This window comes from Paroedura picta, chromosome 10 (assembly GCF_049243985.1).
Source record: "Paroedura picta isolate Pp20150507F chromosome 10, Ppicta_v3.0, whole genome shotgun sequence".
Taxonomy (NCBI): Eukaryota; Metazoa; Chordata; class Lepidosauria; order Squamata; family Gekkonidae; genus Paroedura; species Paroedura picta.
Genome location: NC_135378.1, coordinates 44,355,453 through 44,379,632, shown reverse-complemented (window position 1 = coordinate 44,379,632; position 24,180 = coordinate 44,355,453). Strand labels below are relative to the sequence as shown.

Genomic DNA, 24,180 nt, shown 5'->3' with positions numbered 1-24,180 from the left:
CAAAAAAATTATTAATTCAAAATAAATAATTCAATATTTACGCCTATTTTGTTAGGTGGCACCAATTTCAGCGGGACTGTTGACACCCAAGACAATATGTGGAGGATTTCAATCTTAACAGAAACATGCCATAATATTAAGTCATGTGTATACAACAGTTCTCTACTGCTCCCCAAGGCTGTAATTAATATTATCACAATTCACTCTGTGCTAAGAGATTATTTATCACACTTTCTATCATGTTTCATCAAAGGAACTACTTGTGCACAAATGTAAAAGCATACTGATAAACTGTCATAGGCTTAGGTGGTCTGATCCTTTCTGTCCTAAAGCAAATGAGATAAAATCATGACTTCCCAGGAAGCATTAACTTGAAAAGATACAACTAGAAAGTGCTTTTACAGAAACCAGCATGCTGTGCTTATTTTAAATCTATTAATTGTATTTGAAACCATTGTTTATACCAGTACTGAGTGGGTTTTTTTCCCCACTCAAATGCAGGGAGCTGGCACAGATGAAAACTGTCTAATTGATATATTAGCCTCAAGATCAAATGAAGAAATCTTCCAGATGAAAGAAGCCTACCTAATGCGTAACTCTGTTATTTTCCTCTGCAAAGTATATAATAGTATTTACATAGCAGGCCTCATCTAAGAGGCCTTTTTATTATTAATTTTATTATGAATTTGTTTTATACAATTTTGTGATAATTTCCCTCACAAGATCCTGAGAATTGCAGTTTAATGAGAAATCTGATTATTTCAGAGATCCCTTGGCTCCCCCTACGCATGCAGGTGCTAGTATTTCCTAAGAGACACAGTAGGCATTTCTGCATGAAACATTTTGCTCTGTTTCATCTATTTCCACAGTACTTCACACTCAATCAGTTTCAGAGGTTGATTCCATCCTACAAACCTTCCTTGTAGTTATGTTTTCAAGCCACATTTTCTTAAATTTTCAAGATGGGTTTTACTTTGTACATTGGAGTCAGTGAAAGACTGATGTTCTCTTATGTCAGCTCTTTCATCACCACAGGGTCTACAATGCACCACCCCAGTCCTTGGCTGGTGGTTTTTTCTTCCACGAGTGCAACATCCGTATATTGACTTTGACCAATTATGCATGGCAACGGCCACACCAGAGCACTGCCGGATACGTGCAGTAGAGCAGCTTGCCCTGCTGCTTCCCATGTATGCACAAAAGATGAAATCCCCTGGCACACACGGTCCACCCTGGCATTGTGCGTACACACGCACAACTCTGGGGCAGACAGGTTCCGCCGTGCTGTACTGCCATGGTGTCAGCAGGGGGGGCAGTGTGTGTCCCAGCATGAGGGTGGAATAGCATGGAGGTTGACAAATGCCCTGTTCAGCTCTGTGACACCACAAAGCGGAATGGGGCGTTTTGTGTCCCTGTGTTCCATCTTCCCTATATGCATGGACCCGGTGCAGCATGGGCACTGATGGCACCAGGCTGGCAGTGATGTCATTCATTGGGGATTTGCCCCACTGATGCGTGAGTGCTGGCCTAGTTTATTCCTCCCGAGCATCCCTCCTGAGCTTTTGCTCCCACCAGCTCTGAGTAGTTATAACTGACACGTTCACCTAACCAGTCTGCTTTAACCCACCATAGCAAAGAGAAAGCTCTGCATACCTATAAATGAAACAAAGAAGTAGCAGTGCCCATACCATCACTTTGAGAGGAAATACTCCTTTCAGGAATGAAGAAGCTCCCTTGGCTTGGTCAGCTTGAAGGACTCAGCTTTTTCCCATACTCCCTTTCTGTTTCCCTGCATGCTCTCCTGAGCTCTTTCCTTCTTTGATACAGAAGGATCCTTCCCTTTCATTATTCGTAGAGGTGATGGTGGTGACACCCTTTTGCCTGCTACCAGGTTCTGCCAGTGGGTTGATACATAGCTCTGTCTCCTGGTTGTCTAATTTAAGGGCAACCCCAGAGAAAGGGTAGGGTATAAATGCCAAAATAAAATAAATAACCGGCGATGGGGCATCAGATGGACATGTAGAAACTGCCAAAGCAGAGAAGGAAAGAAGGACCCCATATGATCCATCATGGAGAGAGGCATAGGCATAGGCACTGGGGGTGACAAGGAAGAGCACTCACAGGTGGGTATGCAGATAGGGGGAAAGCTGGCATGGAAAACACAAGCAAAAACAGAGTTGAAGTTGGCACTGTGACTGCAAGCATACAATGTTGTATTTAAGGTTGGGGAAAAAACAGTGTCTCTACAAAGCCAAGCTGGAGTGATAAGTCTCTGCAAAAATGACCAATGATTAAATTGTTTTAAGTTCTGTACTAGTTCACTCTCTACTCAGTACTTCTGGATAAAATGAAAATTAGTTTGTATTTAGTTATAAAACTCAGTGGTTTACTTAATTGCTTAGTTTCCTCACCAACTAGGCCAGAAACCTGTCTAGTGTAGAACCAGAACTTCTTTGTGTTGCAAAGGTTTTTTAGACAAATTTGTTCACGCAGAGAATCGGTTCAGACAACACACAACATAAAACCAGCATGGTATAGTGGTTAGCAAGTCAGATCAGGATCTAGGAAACCTAGGTTTGAATCTCCACCATGCCATGAAAGCTCGCTAACACGGCAATCCTCAACAGGCTTCTATGAAGGACCCCAGGCCTGTGAGTGACTTTTGGTCAGCTGCTTTCTCTGCCTAGCCAGTCTGGCAGGATTATTGCTGCTCTCAGATTAAATTGGGGTTATGAGGTTATGATTTCCTACTCGAGAGAAAAGTGGGGTGTCAGTATGTTAATAAATACTGTAACTGTAGTTGATTTGTGAAACTGGAGTCACCTCACAGACTATCAAATTCTAATTTGCACTTCCCCTACAGAGGCCAACATTCCCCAACAACCTACATTGTAGGCAGAGTAGCATCATGTAATAAACCAGGATGTCTGCATTTGTATACCACACAAAAACATAGCTATGACTAAGTGTGGTGAATAAACTAATTTCAAACCACACTTTGAGATTTTGATTACATTTTGATTAATTAAGTCATGGCTTTTTGTGATGTCTGAACTGACTGATGCCTTTGAGATCAGAGCATCACTACATGAACTGAGTATGCATATTAGAGAATAGTCAAAACTCCCGCTGTTGGACTATTCACAACCGGTACTTGGGGGCAAGTGATCTTCCCTAGAACACCTCCTGAAACACTGGACTAGCATTGTAGGAAGTATGAAAACAACTTGTAAACACTTAAGTGTCTTTCCTGGAACAGTCTTAAGTGTCCTTCCTACTGGTCAGTATGAATATTTATGGTCTATGATCTAATCATCCTAATAATCAGAGGACACACTACAACAGTTTACTAGGTGGTGCAACTACATGGGAAAATTGGTGAAAGTTGTATAAGTAGAGTGCCTTCCACTCATGAAATACACCCTTTGGACTGTAAATGTATTCCTTTTTATATTTGCATAATATGTTACAACAACCTATTAAACCCATTAAATGTTAATCAATTTATTGTTTTCCTTATAGAATATGACAGTGACCTTCTTCAAGACATTTATTCTGAGACCTCTGGACATTTCAGAGATACACTTATGAATCTTGCTCAGGTATTGGGCAAACAGGTTATTTTCTATTAAAATTAAAGGAAATAAAACATCATCACATTGTTTAAGGATCATTCGCAATTTAAACTCATCATGGTTAAAATAAATTTTGGAAGATTAAATTGTAATTTAAAAAATCATCTATAATATGGTTTCTATTGTACATGTGTACACAAAAGTTAAAAAAAAAATAAAAGGCTGTGGGTGAACTAAGGTGACAACACGAGTGTGAACATATGAAGCAACTGTATGTATGTGACATGAAGGTTCATAACCTAATCAACTGAACAATATGCAAAGACACCACCACTTGTGTACAGCATCTTTCCCTCAAATGAGTAATGCTATTAGCCGTTGATACCACTAGCTAACACAAGCATTTCTACAGTAAAACAAGCATAAAACTACAAGGTTTTAATTTTTTACAAATTATATCTGTTTATGTTTCCAGGGAACCAGGCAGGAGGGATATGCAGAACCTGCTATGGCTGCTCAGGATGCTATGGTAACAGCATATTTTTGCAGTTTCAAAACCTTTCTGAAATGTGATTTGATGTAGTGGCCTTTTGCACATCATTCATTTTTTAATGGTCTAGGTCCTTTGGGAAGCATGCCAGCAAAAAACTGGAGAACACAAAAACATGCTGCAAATGATTCTATGCAATAAGAGTTACCAACAGTTATGGATGGGTAAATATTATCACTTCTTCAATCACTACATTGCTTAATTATGTGAACAAGTACTAGAGCAAAGCAATAGTTCAAAAACCTTGGCTAAAAGTGAGCAGCTACATTGCAATAGGGTTAGGAAATTTGGAGGGGGGGTGGAGCCTGAAGAGGGGTATAATGCCAAAACATTCCAAAATGGCCATTTTCTTCAGGTGAATCTGACTTTGTTGCCTGGAAATCAGTTGTAATCCTAGATCTCTAGCCACCATCTAGCAATCACTAACGATTTCAGAAGCCATCAGAACTAAATTAGCATCACACACATATGAACAACCTACTTCTTTCCCCCTTCATATGCCCCATTTGGTGTATGAGTTCATAAGGAAGAACTTGAATGGGCATGTGTGCCATCCAGCACACGAGATTAAATTATTTTGATACCCTAAACTGGTAGGATAGCAACATAAGGTAGTCATCATATGTACATTTATAACAGCAAGACAATAAACTAAACCTGTTCTATTGCGACATTCTTGCTTTGGCCAAATCGTTTCTCCAGTGATCACAGCAGCAGCAGAGAAGCAGTTATGATGGTTGTTCATTTAATCTGAGGAAGAGTGCATGCACTCAAAAACTCACACCTTGAATAAATCTTTGTTCGTCTTAAAGGTCCTATTGGACTCTATTTTTGTTGCACAGTTAGTGTAGTTACTGTTACTACAGACTAGAATATAGGCTTGATCTAATTTATTTAGCCAGCAGAGATTAACTACATACTTTTCCACACAGTTTTTGCTGCAGTTTGGTTTCTTAAGAGTATCAGGTTTCCCCCCTCAACAACATACAGTATCATTTACCAGTTATTGCTCTTATTTGGGGAAGTGGACAGAAAAACTTCTCTTTCCCCTCTCTCTGAAACCATTTTTAGATGTCTTAGATTTTTAATTATTTATTGTATACTATATACATATTTTATTCTTCTGGATGCTTGATTATGATACACCCCACAATGAATCCAAAGAAAAGGGCAGGTAACAAATATAATTATATAATTATATAATTATATATAATTATATTATTATTAACAACAACAACAACTGCTCATCAGTCTTAAATATGCATTTCTTCTTTTTTAAAGTTTTTCAGGAGTTCCAGACTATCTCTGGACAAGATATAGTAGATGCCATTACTGCATGTTATGATGGATATTTTCAGGAACTGCTGATAGCGATAGGTAACTAAGTCTATATAAATGCAGTATGTTATAATGTTGCCATTATACTCAACAACTGTACAAGTGTTGATATATTGTCCCTTTCCTGTTTCCATATTATAGAAGTAACACATTTCAAATAAATGTATTACCACATCTACAAAAATGGACAAAATGAGGTTGAAGCTGAGAAAAGCATCTTGTTCATCTGCAAAAGCACTACAATAACATTTCCAGCCAGGACTAGTAGTACCTACTGAGTAGGAAGGAAATTGCTACTCTCTCGGAGGGAACGGTTAATTGAACTCGTTTCCACAGATCTGCTGTATCACCTTGCAGAAGTCTAGATCTTGACAACTAGTGGCAATGTTTTTTAGACTCTAGCGTTTTTAATGGATATAGAGTTAAGCCTTTTATCTTTCCATACCTCAGACTCTCTCTGTCAAGTAATATCTATCAGATGTGTCTTTGACCTAGACAGATCCTGCTGTTATAAGGGCCTGTTTGCATCTCACTTCTAAAGCACTTAATGAAACAGAAGACACACGCCAATTCATTGCCAGCAGCCATTGAATTGCTAGTTTTAGGAGGAAATTGTTTTGATAACTACATTAAAGAGTTGGAAAGTGATATTTCTCTGCCATTATTGAAGTATTTGAAGATATTATTTACTATGAAGCACTGAATTTGAGAAATATTCAGCAATTAGAATCCCACACACATGCCTCAGTTTCAACCCGTCTACCATAAGTACACTTCCCACAAAAGAAACAGGCAGGAATATACTACTAGAGACATAAATAATGATTACTTTTGTCTGACTGTAACAGAGATATTTTGAATACCGTAACTCTTCTTTGTCTGATTTTGCCTGCAGTTCTTTGTATGAGAGACAAAGCTTCCTATTTCGCTTATAGACTTTACAATGCAATCCACGTAAGTATATGTACATAAAATAATGGCTCCAGTAGACTCTTGTTTGTTACTTGGCCAATGCTCATCCAAAAGTGTTATAATCCTCATTTTTAAAGTTGCTTTAGTTTGACAATAATCATGCCAACAACTCCCAAACAACCCCATCAGTATAGTGACCAGAAGATATAACTCAACCTCAATTTTTATAATTGCTTGAGACACAGCATTAACTTATTCAGAAGTTCCATTGAACACATAAGAACACCTGAAACTGCCTTATAATGAACCAAACCAGCAGCAAACCAAATCTAGAGTATTACATAGAGATCTTTCAAATTGCCTACCAGCTCATCCTTTTTCCTGGAGATGCTAGGGACCTTCTTCATGCCATGAAGGTGCTCTACAAGTCAGAGTTAAATTGTGTTGTTCAGTGGGGCTTACTGGCAGAAAAATGCACTTATGATTGCAGCCTTAGGACTGTGGTCTTAGAAGTGATTCTATTTAAATTAGCAATTTGGTTGAAACAGAGATTAAGTGTGAAGAACTGAAATACTTAAAATTCAGCATAGTCTTAGGGAATGTTACTGGAGAGAGGCATGAAAAAAGTCCTGGTGTCAATGTGTAGCATCTCCAGTTAACAACGCTCAAGTGGGACATGATGTGAAAGACCTGTACCTGACACCTTGAAGAGCTGCTACCAGTCTGAATAGACTGCTGTATGTGCTCATGTATTCTCCATTCTGATAAACTGAGGCTCTTCTGTTGTAAATCCCGGTTAACCCACCACATTCATCTGCGAGTGGATCTATGTGGATTTTATATACTATCAAAAAGGTATCATTCTGCTTGTCCTTTTTCGCCCTCTGGTGTGAAAATGTGACATTACAGATTGTGTATCATGAAATTCTGTTCAATCTAAAAACACTATAGGGTGTACATTTTTCATTTTCATTACATTTTTTTTCTATTCAGACCTGCTGAAAGGCGAATTTCAACTTAAAGACATGCCAATAAACATCTATGCCCCAAAGAAATATTGCCTATCGAAGACTATTAATGTTCCCAAAAATAATTTTTAGAATCACAGAAGTCCAAATAACTAGCCAGCAAGTTACCTTTCTCATATACTGTTCTTTCTTGATAAATGAATCCCAGCAGTTAAAGTTGCTGAAGGAAAATAAATGGATTAATCTGAATACAGAAGAGTTATGCAGAAGAAAGTGGAGGCACTGGAAAAGCGTGTCCACTTTCCAGGAGCCAGGGGAGTTAAGGGGATAAAAAAAGATCAAAGAAAGATAAACAGACATGGATTTAGGCAAACACAATAATGAAACTTCTCAGTTTAAAAGAAATCTCAATCAATAAGAATAACATATTGAAAGCCTGTAAATAAGAACTTCACACTAAATAGTATAAGTTTTATCTGTACAAGCTTGAGTCCTCATTCCAACTTCCCTGTTCCTCTTTGAGAAATAAAATCTTTTATTTATTTGTTGTTAAAAATGCCACAGTGCCTTTCTGATCAATGGTTATCATGGACACTTTAGGCTGATCCACCATTGATCAAGGGGTTGAACTAGATGGCCTGTATGGCCCCTTCCAACTCTGAGTCTATGATTCTATATCCATGGCATACTCATCCTAACAAATGCGCAGTGATATAGTTTCCACTGGCACATGGTGACTTCCAAAATTTTTCCAATGGCTGGATTAGGTAGGGTTCACAGACTAGTCCCTTATATTTGTATACAATTGCACCCAAATGTCAATGTGTTAGACACAGTAAAGATGGTGGCGGAGCCGGACGCCGGAGCTTAGAGACCCAGTATAGCAGTTGAGAGTGGCACTCTAATCTGGAGAGCTGCTTCTCCACCTGCAGCCAGCTGGGTGACCTTAGACAAAGCACGGTTCTCTCAGAGCTCTCTCAGCCCCACCTACCTCACAAGGTGCCCATTGTGGGGAGAGGAAGGGAAGGTGATTGTAAGCCACTTCGAGACTCCTACAAGTAATGAAAGCAGGGTATAAAAACCAACCCTTCTTCTTACTGCTGATGTTCTGCGTACAAGTGCTCCATGATGTAGCAAATACATATTGCATGTTTAAAATATGAAAGCATATACTAGTCAAACATTTACACATACAGTCACAGGCTCATGTATTAAGAAGAGGTTTTCCTGTAAAAACAAATCCTTGGGAAACATTTAATAAACACAAATCCTGGAAAAAGATATTTATCTGCACATTTTGTGCTTTCATCTGGAGACAGGTTGCAGCATAAATGACAAGCGCATCCTGCCCTCTTGCAAACTAATAAAGCACTATTTGAACTACTTTGTCCATTAGATGTCATCAGTGTTCCATGAAAAGTCAAACTCAAAGTTTAACAATGTATATAAAAAATTCCAACTGTATCATGCATAAATGCTACATAGCTAAACACAGAGCATTTCTACACCCTTTAAATATAGTGAAATGGTTACCTTAAGTATTTCGGCTCCTCCATATGATGTCGCCAACATGCAGCACCTGGGCAGTAACCGGCTGGCTACATTGTCCATTTTAAAGCACTAGCTGGTGAACCCCAAAAAGTGGATTCACCAACCTATGTAGCCCTAGCTATTGGAGAGCAACCAGCAAGCAGCCAGCGGAGGGAAGTTATGGAGGCTGAAATGCACGAAAGGCACCTTCCTTGCCCTGTCCTCACTTTTGGCCCCCTCTCCTGGGGACGGAAACATCTTTTAAAAAATACCCTGGAGCAACAAAAAGGTGGACAAGTGTGCAGGCAATGCCAGCAATACTTCCCCCCCCCAGTGTTGTAGCACAAAGCATGCCTCTCTAAAGCTCCTCCCCCCAAAAAATAGGGAATGAGATTAATTTTTTAAATCATCAAGACTCATGATCCAATAAGGGGTAGCATTCAAAAAGCACTATGCATCTATGATTAGATGCATAGGCATAGCAATGTAGAAGTATACATTTTTTAAAAGTTAGCAGGCATTGCAGGACCTTTAAAGCATGAAGAAAGGGGATTGGCTGCCTGGCTTGATTGACATGTGGAAGAGGGCCGCATATAAACCTAGTTGCCTCTTCCGCCATTTCCAGCAGCACATGTAGAGAGTGAGAAGTGTGAAAAGGCAGCAAAGAAGAGTGAGACATCAAAAAGTGAGGAGGGGCTGGGAGGCACAATTATTTTTAGCATTACACCATTCAGCTGGCGTAACGCTATTTTTACAGATGTGCGGAAATGACCACAATGGAGAAGGAAAGAGCAAGAACCTGGCTTGATCCTGTGGTCACTGACACAGGATCTGTTTGCTTATGGAGTCAGAATCAGAAGACCTTTATTGGCATATATGCTTATGGAGTCTTAGGGATATAATCCAGAGGGACTAGAATAAAATAGGGAGGAGGGGGGCAGGGAGCTTCAGGTTGCTTCTTCCCAGCTAACAGACTTCCTCAGGCAGTGCATCTCTACCATGCAGTTTGGCCACAGACTCAGGCTTTCTTATGTCTCTCTGTGACTGCACAGGAAAAAAAATTCTCTCTCTTGGGGAGAAATGGAAAAAATGAAAAATCTCTTTGAGATCCAACCTTTCTTCTACCTCCTCAATGCAGGAGATGCTTTAGAAAAGCCCAGGAAGCATGTCATTTTTACATCGACAGGGACCTGGAAGCGCCTGCCTCCAACATAGGAGACTGCTTGGCTTGGATCTTTGCAACATTATGCTGACTTCCCCACCAAAGCAGTCACTCAGTAGCCTTCTCAGCAGGCACTTTGGCACCCACTGTCCTCATTCAGGATTCCAGAAGTATTCTCGGGTTGAAGACTCCTGTTCACTAACTGATAAGCTGGTTGGAGCCATCCCAGTGTTAACATGTTTCAGTCCTGCAATGTTAATGAATACAACAATTGCTTTTCTGTCCTCTCTTTCAGGAATTAGGATTTCATAACAAAACAATTATAAGGATTCTGATTGCCAGAAGTGAAATAGATCTGATGAATATAAGGCAACGCTATAAGGAGAGATATGGAAAATCACTACTTCATGATATCAAAGTAAGTCTTTGACTCACTGCTTGCCTTGGTGTGGCTCATGGATTGCCATCAGCTAGCCACTGAGAAGTAGTCAGCAGAACCACTGACATGATGACAGTAAATACTTGCTTCTGAATAATAACAGACCTTTTGCATCTTAACCCAAATTCAGTCTACCTGTCCATCACCTGCTATCAGACATTTCCTGCAGACACAACTGGGAAGATTCATGACACCAAGGATATTCCTTTTAATTTTTCTGAAAGTCAACTATATATTTTTTTTGTCTTTACTCCTTAGAAGACAATATAAGTTCAATGTCTGAAGGACATAATCCCTTATTACATTTGGTGTCCTTCATGTTAAAGAAGAGAAGTTCACTGACACATTTCTAAAATACTATTCCAGCTATACAAATTAACTGTGGGCCCCATTGTAGCTTTCACAGTTCTGCAGGGCCTGTAAAATGGAGCTTTTCCGCTAGGTTTTTGATTGAGGCCAGCAGGGCAAGAAAGATCAAGGACCCTTCACATAGGTCATCAGCTCCTGCTAAGAAAATCTCCCCTGAGGCTTGCTTCCAGACAGTCTGGGGAGGGAGTTTCGCCATCAAGGGCGTTAATTGGGGATTTTAATATTGTTTTTATGGGGTTTTATATTTGTGTGGTGAACTGCCACAAGCCTTTTGGGGAGTGGCGACATAGAAGCTGAACTACAAATAAAATAAAATAAATAAACTTTTTAAAGTAGCATTTAAATCCAATGTTACTCATAGCAACTAAGAATAATTCAATAACATATCGAAACATTTCAGACTACAGGTTCTGAAGATAGTAGCAGGGTTATCGTATTGTTATTGGAGGCTCCAAAAAGGAACAAACAGTATTTTTAAATAAAAATCAAACCATATTAAATATGTGCAATTAGTTGTTTTCTACATCTCAAGATAGATGAGTAAACTGCTTAATAGTACCTTTTATAAATAATAATAAAATACAACATTTGTACACACAGGCCCTCCTTTCATTGGGAATGAGTGCACTAATCTGCCCCCACCGACATGAACACACCCTTCTCATGTTCAGGAATGTTTGGAATGTCATGTCTTTATTCATGGAGAGGGTGCATATGCTTCCCCCGGACCTAAGTGCTATGTTCACAAGTCAACAATCACACAGAGGCAGGGTCAATATGTGTATGTTCCCATTCTCCATGCATTCAGTCAATATGTAGCGTGATCATGTATAGAAGGCTATTCTTCCACAATCTGCAAATTATACCTAGACCATACAAACTATATTTACATGCATGCTACAACTATATGCACAATATGGGCATTACCCCACAGCAATTCCGGCAGAAATAAAGCAGATGTGGAACTGAAATTGCCAAGGGAAACTAAGATTGCTAGACCCCCACTGGGGGGGAGAGATATCTCCCATTCCCAGGCCATGCCCCACCACCAGCACTGATCAGCTGACCAACAGGGGGACTGACCAGGAGGAGAAGCCCAGACACATACCAGAAGTGATGTCAGCAATGGCATGGCAATCCTCCAAAGTGTTGCTGCAACATCAAAATGTGATGATGTTGCCATGTCACTGGGAATATAGCTTGGGCTTCCTTCCCACTCCTAGTAATTCCCCCACCCACCCTGGCAGCCCTACTGAAACCTGGGAAAATATTTGGCAAAAATGAGGATTGTCCAGCTGCACATGGCTTTTGCACATGGCTTTTACCCATGGCCTTTAAACAACTTGGTTTAATTATGGGCCTCCCCATGTATAAGGCCCACAGCATAGATAAGAGACCGTAAGAATGCATCCCATAGTCTTCAGTATTGTTACAGAGATTTCAGGGGTATGTTCTTTTACTCTTAGTTCATTCTACAAGTGGTGGAATATAAATACTCTTTGGTTACTTCTGTAGCTCTGATTCCTTCTCAGTCTTCCTTTTCTCTGGCTGGGAGATGTGGATGAAGAACTACTGAGTTCATGGATACTGCAGTTCATCCTCCTCCATGTATATCTTCCTCCAGCCAAATTAGTAACAGGCTGAAGAGTCACATCTGCAGGAGCAACTGAAAAATGCTTTCACCCCTCATTTCTTTGTATGCAGACAGTAAGATGTGGGAAAATCCTGTTCTTTTAATAATCTTGGTTGCTTTGCTTATCAGTCCCCCATATGAAGCTCAGAAAATCCTTTCAAGGTGTCTGCCTTCAACTCAAATAAAGTTCATATTTGTGAAATAACCAACAATAAACACATTTGACAAATATTTATTTTCCTTACAGCATTTTGCCTCTGGACATTATGAAAGTGCTTTACTCGCCATCACTTCTGGAGATGCTGAAGATTACTGAAAAGAAGAAACCAATTTTGAAAACAAAGCAAAAATGTTTTAAGTAGCAAACATTTCAAAAGCAATCCAAATGGAAGACCACATTTCAGTGCCTACTATTACTCAGTTATGACCTTACTCTAATATGACCTAAAGTTAGGTCATCTCTGATTTATCTAGAGGCCAATTTGTTTAGGTCTGTTTCTAAATTGGAAATGGACTCTGGAAACAGATCCACTAAACAGTTATCTTGATGGCCCTGAAAGGGTTTCCCAAATGGGTGGGAGTTAATTAATTTTAATATACATTTTTAAAATTTTGTTAAATGTTTATCAAGTGATATGGACCATATATGATCTGTTTGCCAAATAAATAGTGCAAACATTCCATACATTTTAACTACTGTAAGACACCCTCCCCCTTTTTCTCAGTGCTGCTGTTGGGTTTGTAATTAAGTGGTCTTGTTTAAACCTTTTATTAAACAAGAAAAATTATGTCCACAAGGCCTAGTATCAATTTCAGAAATATTTCCTTATACACAAGTCAGCAAAGAAGTTGGCTTGACACTAAATACATCTGTAATAATCCTGCAGAAATTACCTGTATATATATATATATATATATATATATATATATATATATATATATATATATATATATATATATATATATATATATATATATATAATGCCATCAGTGCTGCATACAGAGTACAAATTACTTTTGCTCAAGGTCCTTGAAATTTTACAATCCAAAATCTGACATAAGGAAGACAACACAGGAGGGAGATGGAAGAAAGGGAAGAATAGGAGAAAATATATTGATTCCAGTTACATGAGCTTGATCTTACTTCCAACAGGGGAGGGGAGGGGGGAACCAGGCTTTCAAGTGGTATTCTAAAATCTTGCTCAGAGATATTTGAGCTCCTTTGAATACAATAATTGGTCTCTGTTTGGCAGCCTTGGTATGCAGTAGAAGAGGCAGACCATAGTGGAAAGGACCATTTCTCAAGTCCATGCACGACAACACTGCTAGAGTAAAAGGTCTGAAACATCGGATCAACTTTTTTTCAAATGCCCAATAAAAATTGGGTTCCCCGTTAATCAGACAGCAAGTTTTTGGACTAAAGCAATGTATTTAGTATTGGTATTTAAACTGCTGATCACAAGCACAATCTTGAACTTTGTAGAGGCAAAATCCTATAAGAAACAGAAGATACGTGCTACATTACAAACTAGGTTTTTTGTTTTGTTTGTTTTGAAGAGCATGTAGCAGTCGACTAAAACCCCGGTGATTAAATAATTAAGAATGATTTCTTCAGGTAACGTCCATCACAAAGTTACATCAACCTTGGTAGTTATTTTATTTATTTATTATATTTATATACCGCCCTCCCCGGGGGTTCAGGGCGGTTTACATAATAACATAAGAACAATACATTGTAGGAATGGAGCAATAGGGAAAACAAGAACACAGTTACTCAGCATCACCTCTTTCCTCCACATAACAAGACTTCCCTGTTACTGCGACACTCCGTGGCGTCCTATTTGTACTAAAACCGGCTCCCTCTCCACCAATCGCGTGGAATAACCAGACCTACGTAACTTTCCAGCGCTGCCCATCAGAGGCGGACCTCCTGTTGCCAAGGTGCTTTTCCTTGCGACCTTGCATTTTCATTGGAAGCAAGAGCTGCCAATTTGGAACAGCCTTCCAATAGGAAAAGGTGGAAGCGACCTGTTCCGTTTTCTGTTCGGTCAGCGGAGCCGGCGGCTCTATTTTTGGGAGCTTGGCGGCAGTTTGTGTCTGAGGTGAAACGTCTTAGGGACGAGATGCCCGGGAGGAAGCAGCAGGCAAAGTCCGCGGCGCTTGTCTGAGCATCAACCAACGGGCGCCCCTCCTTCTCAGGCGCAGGAGTCTCCGCCGCTGACGCATTTGGGAGGCCCGTCCGCGGACGCATGCGCAAATGGAGGCGACCCTCACCTGCGCCGTCTGCCTGTCGCTCTTCGAGGAGCCCGTCACGCTGCCGCGGTGTTCGCACAACTTCTGCCGGACCTGCGTGGTCGCGTGCCTGGGCCAAGGCCGAAGGGGCGTCGTCGCGCCCTCCGCGCCTCCGCCGAGCCATGAGCGGCCCCCCCGGGCGCCGGAAGCCGAGCAGGGCGCTGCCCCCAGCTCGAGCGGCGGTGGCGGCGGCGGGGTCTCGGTGCCCTGCCCGCTCTGCCGGAAGGTCTGCGCGCTGCCCGGGCAACGGGGCGTGGCCGCCCTGCCGGTCAACACCACCCTGGCCGAGGTGGTGAAGCTGTTCAAGGCCAGCCGCCGCAGGGAGACGAGGGCGTCGGCGTCAGCCCCTGTCTCGGCGCCCGGGCTGGGAGAGCGGCACGCGCTCTGCGAGAAGCACCCGGGCGAGCCCCTGCAGTTCTTCTGCCGGGTCTGCTGCCGGCCGGCGTGCGGGCCGTGCGCCTCCGAGGAGCACCAGGGGGTCTTCCACTCGGTCGACCTGGTGGGCGCCGTGTACCAGGAGCAGAAAGTAAGTGCCGGGGGGGGGGCCGAGCCGAGCCGAGCCGAGCCGAGCCGGCGCGTCTGGAGAGCTGTAGCTTCAGCGCTAGATAACGTGGCTGCAGCAAGCGTCCGCAAATGGGTGGGCCCCGCGAACCTGTTCCGAAGGACTGCGATAGTGATCTCTCGGGCCAGGTAGCCGTGTTCGTCTGAAGCAGCGGAACACATTTGCTGTCCAGTGACACCTTTAAGACCAACCAAGTTTTATTCAAGGTATGAGCTCTCGTGTGCATGCACACTTCCATCTGTGACATGGTATCTGAGTGTGCATGCACACGAGAGCTCGTATACCTTGAATAAAACTTGTTTGGTCTTAAAGGTGTCACTGGACTTAAAGATTCCACTAGACTCTGAGTTTGTTCTCTGGGGAGGTGTGAATCATGCAGTTTTCCTCTTCTCTTGAACGTGCCCTGTGCGGCAGGATGTTGGATTTGGGGTAAACAAACTGGTTCTCCAGATGTCCATGGACTACAATTCCTATGGGACCTTGCCAGCAGTATGCTGCATCACACTGATTCCTTTAAAAGAAAGTGTGAAAACAAGGCTACTGAAGCTAAAAGCAGACTATAAACAACTTTAAAGAGGACATGTCTTTATTAAAAGCTTGAGTAAAACATGCCTTGACTTGATCTATTATGAGTAAATGGAGGGCACTTCCCAGAGGACTGTTATTTCAGTTGCATGGAGCGTCCATTAAAAAAGCCTACATCTTTCAAAAAAGGGGGGTGGGCAGGGGAGAGTAATAATTTTGAAATAACAAATCAAAGTTAAGAAAATGTGTACTTGTTTTTGTCACTTCTGATCATGTAGTTTGAAAATGTGATTAATACTTTATCTAGGGAAATACCATTCCAAATAGTATCCTAAAAGTCTATGAACCCAGTGGAGTATGGATCTTCTGTATAGTTTTTTGACCTTAAGCTAAATGTGACATTAGTGGCATTAAATATAGTTGCCCTTCTCAAAATCTTTTTAAAAATAAACATCTGTTCTCCAGCTTAATTTCTTCAGCTACTTGAAGGAAATAAGACAAATACATGAACAGCTAGTAAAGGAAGTAGCAGCTTTCCAAAGTAGCATGGAGGTAAGATGAAGCTAAACTTATACTGGAATGTACTTAAATAAGGAATTTGCTGTGCATATGCTTGTAATGCTTTTATTGTACATATTTGTAACAAACATTGATTTCCATGTTTAAGTTTTTCTCAAGCTTCTCAGTGTAATACATCCGCACAAAATCTTATCCCTGCTTTACCATTGTTTCTGTTCTTCACTGGTCTGAAGCCGGATTCCTTCTCTTTTATAAGAAAAGTTAAATGAGAACAAGGTTTGGAAATGTTATTCTGTACTTAAGGTGCAATGCTTGTCTTTATATTTTAGTATAGCTAAAACCTACACTGTAATTTCCATTACTGTTCATACACACGTATATGAACAAAACTGCCTTTATTATGATTGAGGCTACTGGTTGGTCAAGGTTAGTATTGTCTACTCTTGACCGGAACAGCCCATTAGTCTCAGTCTGGTGTCTCTCGCGTCACCTGCTACCTAATCCTTGAACTGAATATGCTGTGGAAAATGACCCAGTTATTGGAAAATGTCACTTGCTTTTATAAAAAGTAAACGTTTCACTTGCTCAGCCATGTTTAAATTTTAACTTTATGAAAGGTAAAGGTATCCCCTGTGCAAGCACCAGGTCATGTCTGACCCTTGGGGTGACGCCCTCTAGCGTTTTCATGGCAGACTCAATACGGGGTGGTTTGCCAGTGCCTTCCCCAGTCATTCCCATTTACCCCCCAGCAAGCTGGGTACTCATTTTACCGACCTCGGAAGGATGGAAACCTTGAGCCGGCTGCTGGGATCGAACTCCCAACCTCTTGGGCAGACAGTTTCAGACAGCATGTTGCTGCCTTAGCACTCCGCACCACAAGAGGCTCATAACTTTATGATATTGGGTAATAAAAAAAGACCATTTTCAGACAGCAGTAACAAGAAGTCAGTTCTAGATTATTTCAGCTCCTTCATGAAACTACATCGTGCACATTTAAAAAAAATACATGGTTTCTCTAGCTGCAATGTAAGACAGTGTGATACAGCACGATCTCAGATCTATGAAGCTGAGCAGAGACAGCCCTGGTTAGTACTTGGATGGGAGAACTCCAAAGAAGACTGCAGAGGAAGGCAGTGACAAGCCACCCATAGGAGGCTTGCCATAATTTGGCTACAACTTGATGGCGCTTTGCACACCCTTAAACATATAGCTTCAGAACGTCATAGAAATGTACTCTCAAGTTGAAGCATCAGAGCAAACTGATGAGGATATATATATTTTTAAACTTTTATGGCATTTGAGTTTTAAGAGTTCCAAAGCTTGTGCCATACCTGTTTCATTTGTCTAATTTTAGGCACATTCAGCCTTGTAGATCATCATTGTACTATTGGATGCTCCAGTAATATAATGCAGGCTCATTCTTGGTTTCTCTTTTGTTAATCACGATGCTTCTATCTGAAACCCCTCTCATTTGCTTTTCATTTAGTTATTCAGTCCTTTATAATGATTGCTATATTATAAAATATTTCTCTATCAGCATAGCTTTGCCCCTTTTATTTCTCACCTTTTAAATAACCATATTTCCACCAAAGATTAGGAAACTTCACAAAGGAACTGTTTCATTGCAATTTAGGCTTGGTTTGGGCTGAATACAGGAGCGGCAATAAATCATACATGTAGATATAATGGGAACAGTGTTTTTCTGTACTTGTAGGCAGAGTCTCTCCATTGCTCTTCCTTGGGATTCATGTTAGTGCCTCTAATCCTGAAATACATGTGCCATGTCTATTCTCCACCATTTTCTTTTGGTCCCATGAGCCACGCAATGCATATGTATCCTTTGAATCTTTTTAGACACAGAAGCAGAAAGAAGAGGAGATGATTAAAAGACAATTTGAATATATCTTTAAGACCATGGAAATGAAGAAACAACAGTTGCTTGATAGTCTTGAAAGTCAAAAAGAAAAGCGAGAAAAGGAATATGAAATATGGAAGAAGATGAAGGATGCTTATAAAAAAACAATTGAGAAGTATCTGAATGATTGTGAAAAAATAGTAAATGAATGTGATCCCCAGCGTTTCTTAGAGGTGAGCTACTATAAAGTTACAAGTGAGAACCCATAAGGCAGATGTCCTCAACCAGTGATTCATGTAACCCTGGGGTTCCTTGATGGCCCTGGAAGGGTTTCCCAAATGGGTGGGAGTAAATTAATTCATATATATTTTTAAATTAAAATTTTTAAACATTTTTTGGGGGTCATGTTATGGGCCAATTATGGGCTAAGTGGGGGTGGGGAGGGGCCCTGGGTGGATGTGTACACAGCTATGCTACCAGCCATATTCTGCATGATTGTGTCACTGTTGAGGTTTCTTGAAGTCTGAAGAATGCTTCAGGGGTTTCTCAATGGTAAAAAGGAAGGCTGCCATAAGGAATTGTGGGAGACATCTTATTACCCCTCACCACACTATTTCTTCTTTCTCTTTCCTGAACGACCCCATAGCCTGTTTCCTTTTCCTGCTTCCTTCTCTCAAGATGGGGCTTGGAGATCTCCCAGAATAACAAATCCCCCAACTATAGAGATCAGTTCCCTCTAGAGTTACCAGCTCCAGGTTTGAAAATCCCAAGAGGTGAAACCTTGGAAGGTCGCTGTTTAGAGAAGGAAGGAACTTCATTTAGTTATAATGTCATAGAGTCCACCCTCCAAAGCAGCCATTTTCTTCAGAGAGACTGATCTCTGTCTTCTGGAGAGCAGTGGTCAATCTGGGTGATCTTTATCCTTGTAGTTGACAATTCAATTCTCTTGAGGGTAAATGGCAGCTTTTGAGGATGGAGTCTACAGCATTCTACAACTCTGAGGTACATGTGGCTGGAACAGCTCATCTTTGATGCCATTTTCCCAACTGTCCTAAGATAGCTTGTTTGGAACTCTGCTTCCTCTGCAACTAATAGTTCTAAGGGACATTTAATTGGGATTAGATTTTTTCTTCTTCCAAGCCTAATGAATGCTTGACTCTTCTATTTTAAAGATTTTGAGCCTATAGAAGTTCAAAGAATCATGATGTGAATATTGAGAGGCACACAGAGGCCTACCCTAAATCTGAGCATTAAAAACATTAGGGCTTAAGCAGGTTATGTCTTTCTCACCCATCCACCCCAGATGATTCATTAGGAGCCATGAAGTGTTGAGTGTAGAAAGTACTATGCATGTTCAATCTCTCATGCCAATTGTTTGTCTTTTGCTTTTAATTTTACAAATCATTGTTTTTACAAAGGAATTGTAAAATACCCTACCTTTCATATAGATAGCCTAGTTTCATTGCCCTGCTGCCAGGTAAAGATCCATGGGAGAAGCACTTTAGCAAAAAGTATATTCATTTCTGTTTTGTTTAATTTGGAGCCAACTTGGTGTAGTAGTTAGGAGTGCAGACTTCTAATCTGGTGAGCCAGGTTTGATTCCACACTCCCTCACATGCAACCAGCTTGGGTGACCTTGGCCTCGCCACAGCACTGATAAAGCTGTTCTGACCGATCAGTAACAGGGCTCTTTCAGCCTTACCTACCCCACAGGGTGACTGTTTGGGGAGAGGAAAGGTAAGGCGAATGTAAGCCGCTTTGAGACTCCTTTGGGTAGAGAAAAGCAGCATATTAGAACCAACTCTTCTTCTTCTTCTAGGTTGCATGCAACTTGAACAATAGGTAAGCATCTTATGTCGCTAATGTTTATATTACTTGTTAATATGGCCATTTGATAAGACAATTATCAAGCAATCATATTGACAGTCATGGAAGGTCTTTAGTGCAAAAAATGAAAGACTGGCACAATTGTGTGTTATAAAGGGTTCATACTGAAGACAGGGCCAGTCTGTAACTTCTGTATCATTTAAAAAATATATTCAATTTTTGCTGTTCTGATACTATACCAAACTAATGTCATTCTACAAATGTTTATGCCTGCTGTATGTCAAGATAAACTGTATCAAATTTAACTAGCATCTTAACTTTTTTACTATATAATGTTTGAATGTTTTAGAGTAATTGTATGAGACAGACTTGTACGTGGATGGGAGAAATTTCTCATTGGCTTTTACTATTTCTAATTAAACAGTAAAGGACAGAAGTATCCTGGACTGAAGGAAAATTTTATGAGATAATCTTGAATTCTTAGTTCATATTTTTGAAAGACTTAAAATTAATGAAATGCCTTTGTTTTTATTGGAATTGTAGTCAGTTCCTATGCATGTTTGCTTAGAAGTAATGTAACATTTAAGATTGAAGTCTTAGAATGGGTTTCCCATTGTATTGATGGGGTTGATCATTTTAGTGCTTTGGCAACAATCTTTTGTAAAACTGAGAGTGAGCCGTGTTGAAAGATGCAAGACTTTCTCTGGCTAAACATCTATAAGATTGGGCTGTTAGTCTGGCATGCACTTATGCCTTTATTTAATCATGGGTTCTTTAAAAATGCATATGAACCCCTCAACCATGGATTCAGAGATTGGTCTGAGCTAAATCATTTGATTCAGCATCATAATGATAGTTTCACTTAATCTTTAACTTTCTATATAGGATGAAGAACCAGATTTACATGATACAAATCTCATCCCAGTATGAAAATTTACCAGGATACAAACAAATGCATATGGATACGACGTCTGTTGTTCATAGCATCTTTGCTTTGCAGCTCACTCCTGTTAATTTGAGTGCCTTTAAAGGTAGGGTGATAACTCCAGTCAAACGTAATGACCTTAACATTTCTGTACAGTAAAATGATCACCTTTTGAAATTTTAAAGCTCCCCCCACCCTAAATTAAATACTTTTAAAATGAATAGAGAACTGCCATTTACCACAGTATGGTTTGGATTGTTCCACATTTGGTTGACACTGATTGTCAGGAACACTCTTGACTTTCAGTAGAATACTTTTTTTTCTCCCTTTAAAGCAGACATTCCTTCAAGAGACAGAGAATGTGTTGTGTTTGGGAACACAGACAAAAAATCAGAAGTACAGAAGAAAATACAGAATGTCTTCAAGGTGAGCTGCTCTTTTAACAAATGCTAAAATCTGTGATGTATCTAAATAAATATCACATAAAACAATCTAATGGATCAATTTTTTTTTAAGCCTGTGGCCGGAATCGATGTACTGCCTGATGGGAGAGTAATCAGTACTCAAATTATGTCTATAGCGGAAGGGCCTGAATTTGGAGAAACGAGCCATGAGGTAATGTTATACATGTTGTGCTACTGTAGCCTGAAACTTTTGATCACCTTGCAACTGAGACCTTTCCAAATCTACCCATTCAATATTATCTTTGTACTTTCATGCATATCTTTGTAGCGACACTGTTTTGTAAACCACAGGTCAATATAAAATGTATGGCAAATAATTATTTCAGGAGTTGTTTGTACATCTCCTTGTTTGTCATGCCACTTAATCATCTTAGCAAGAACACCATTCTAGTATGTGAAAAGGCAGGTACAGAATCCAGTAATCCCCATTGTCATTATCTTGCCTGATACATGTGGGAAGTTTATGCTAGGGTGGATCACGCATTGATGTTTTCATGGTATAGTCTAGATAAATATGTAGTATAGGTATTCAAAGTAGTATTTTCAGCAAATCAATGGCTTTCAAGTACTAAACTTGGTGTCCTCTCATTCCAGGAAGTACGTTATAATTATTACATGGCACAAGTGGATTCAGTGGATTCAGACTCTCCTTTTTCAAAGAACCAACCTCCAGAAGCTCCTCATTTTTCCTTTACTGCTAAAGCAAGTAATCGTAAACTAAAACCCCAAGTGCTGCAAAGACAAGATGTCAATGAAACTAGTTTTTCAAAGTCACCTGGTTATCTGTTCAGTACTCCAGCTGTGAACTTGAATTTCTCTGGCTCAAATAGTAGTTTTAATTTATTTAATATGAAAGGATCTCATAAAGACAGCCCAAGAACTTCTGTATCAGAAAATACTGAGTCTTTGCTTACAACAACACAAATTCCTGAAGATAATGCAGCAACACTTTCCTCTGGAATGCAAACCTCACTGACTGTGTCTCCAGATTTACTTCAGGTAGCAGAACCATGTGTAGCAGTTTTGAATCCGCAGTCTTCACATGCTGTTACAGAGCATACAGCTTCAACTGTTTTTTCTGGTTCAAGTGGAAAGGCATCAACTGCCTTCCTCAAAAACAGAAAATCAATTTCTTCCACTGACTTGCTAGAAAAACCTGAAAACCAGAATAGCAACATAGACAACCTAAATGGATATAACTGTCCAGCTTCAACTGTAGTTTCCTTTAGTACCACCACAAGTCCTGTGTCTGACTCAGCAGATAATAGAAAACCTTTTTTCTCAGCTTTTCCTACTACTGAAAGTGGGCTCAGTCAGCCAAACAATCAGCAGAGCTCATTTTCACTTTCTTCCTCAGTTCAGAACAGAAGTGAAGAGGCTCAGATATACTGTCAGCACAAGGAAAATAATCTTGGGAATTCTGGTAAGAAGTTAACGGGTAACTGCGATTTAACTGATAGCTTGCCTTACAAAAGTTCTTGCTGTGTTCGTGGGGAAGCTGGTGTTTCAGAAAAGCAGTCTGCACCTGGTAAGGTCTCTGCAAATTACTTCTGGGAAACTAACACAACACCTATGTTTTCTTTCCCAGGTAGTCTCAAAAATAATCCGGGGGCTCAGACTGCCTGCATTACATTTGCCAATAAAACTAGAAGTCCAAGTGACAAATCAAAAATGGAATCGAATGACTGCACACATTCAGCTGTGAAAAACACTTCACCCTGTAAAGATCTTAAAAATCTAATGCACAGTTCTTCCTTTTTCTTCATGGAAAAGCTGAAGTCTGAAACTGAAAGTATTCCTCCTCCAGAAAATGTGGCCCATGATAGTGCTGCAAACAAAACTTGTATTTCAGGTGACCTTACTGAAATAAACAATCAGTCAGAAAACCCACCTAACAGTTAAAAGATGCAAGGGAGATTATGTAGGTTCTAATTAAGAAATGGGGAAAACATGAGCAATGCAGAGTCTGCTGGAGGACATCTAACACAAATGATTCATTTCATCAGAATATTTTCTGTTGAAGAAAAAAACACTTCAGCTCATCGCAATGAATGAGTTTTATAATAATGAAATTATTAGTTTCCCTGGGAAGTACCATGATTAAATTTGTCTCCTCCACTAAACTGTTTTGATAGTATCTGATAAAGTGCCAGATTCCAGTTCAAGCTGTTTATTCTCAGTTGTTTTGTTTTTTCTAAGAAAGTCAAGAATGCTTGAATAGCACCAAATTGCAGTTGTACCACCTCTTGAAATATAGGACTAATTTCTGTGATTATAACGTGGTTTGCATACTTTCTATCAATAGAAAATCTTTCGTGCATCTTAAATGCCAAAATTTTCTTAGCAGCTTACTAGCCTGCTAAATTCTCGTTGAGTTTGGGTAAATATTAAGGATTGCTGCTCAAAGCTTCTTAATTACAGCCCTAACTAGAGGAGGCATAGTGCATCCTATACACGAAACCCAGTTCAGTGAACCTAGATGTAGTGATGAAACAGCTTTTGAATTAAAACCAGCATGCCTTATACCACTGTATTTTCTAAATCTAAAGAGTCTATGGCAACATTCTTTATTTCCCATAATAAATTGTAAAATGTTATTGTGAATTGTGTGAGTTCTTTTTGTGTGCGAACCTAGTAGATATATGTGCTTCCTTGATAAGTCAGTTTGTTACCTAGGAAGATTGGTGGCATTCCTTTACTCTTGATTTTCTAACTCCCATGTGCCCTGCCTGCAT

General features: G+C 40.1%; 2 protein-coding genes and 1 long non-coding RNA gene across 6 annotated transcripts in view; 2 read left to right on the top strand and 1 right to left on the bottom strand.

The window, feature by feature from the left end:
- Positions 1–13,274, top strand: part of ANXA10 (annexin A10) — a 39,959-nt gene extending 26,685 nt beyond the window's left edge. Inside the window, exons 5-12 of the mRNA XM_077299945.1 lie at positions 502–592; positions 3,523–3,602; positions 4,051–4,104; positions 4,196–4,289; positions 5,407–5,502; positions 6,359–6,417; positions 10,331–10,453; positions 12,724–13,274. Coding sequence (XP_077156060.1) covers positions 502–592; positions 3,523–3,602; positions 4,051–4,104; positions 4,196–4,289; positions 5,407–5,502; positions 6,359–6,417; positions 10,331–10,453; positions 12,724–12,792 — 666 coding nt within the window. The 3' untranslated portion in view covers positions 12,793–13,274. The remainder of the gene's footprint in view (positions 1–501; positions 593–3,522; positions 3,603–4,050; positions 4,105–4,195; positions 4,290–5,406; positions 5,503–6,358; positions 6,418–10,330; positions 10,454–12,723) is intronic.
- LOC143818970 (uncharacterized) lies at positions 12,693–14,891 on the bottom strand. The gene is made up of 2 exons (XR_013224704.1): positions 14,751–14,891; positions 12,693–12,788 (listed from the first exon to the last, which is right to left on the bottom strand). It is a non-coding gene; the product is annotated as an uncharacterized LOC143818970 (long non-coding RNA).
- On the top strand, positions 14,390–24,042 carry LOC143818968 (uncharacterized). 4 transcript variants are annotated; one of them, XM_077299944.1, is made up of 9 exons: positions 14,393–15,294; positions 16,321–16,407; positions 18,229–18,462; positions 20,049–20,071; positions 20,942–21,087; positions 21,316–21,407; positions 21,498–21,596; positions 22,040–22,868; positions 23,034–24,042. In XM_077299944.1, exons 1-9 carry the CDS (start codon positions 14,734–14,736, stop codon positions 23,345–23,347), a joined length of 2,385 nt encoding a protein of 794 aa, XP_077156059.1. In that variant the 5' UTR covers positions 14,393–14,733; the 3' UTR covers positions 23,348–24,042. The 4 variants fall into 4 exon arrangements, with proteins under 4 accessions (XP_077156058.1, XP_077156057.1, XP_077156056.1 ...); XM_077299942.1 differs by having other exon boundaries at positions 14,391–15,294; positions 21,319–21,407; positions 22,040–24,042; XM_077299941.1 differs by having other exon boundaries at positions 14,392–15,294; positions 22,040–24,042.
- The last annotated feature ends 138 nt before the right edge of the window (positions 24,043–24,180 follow it).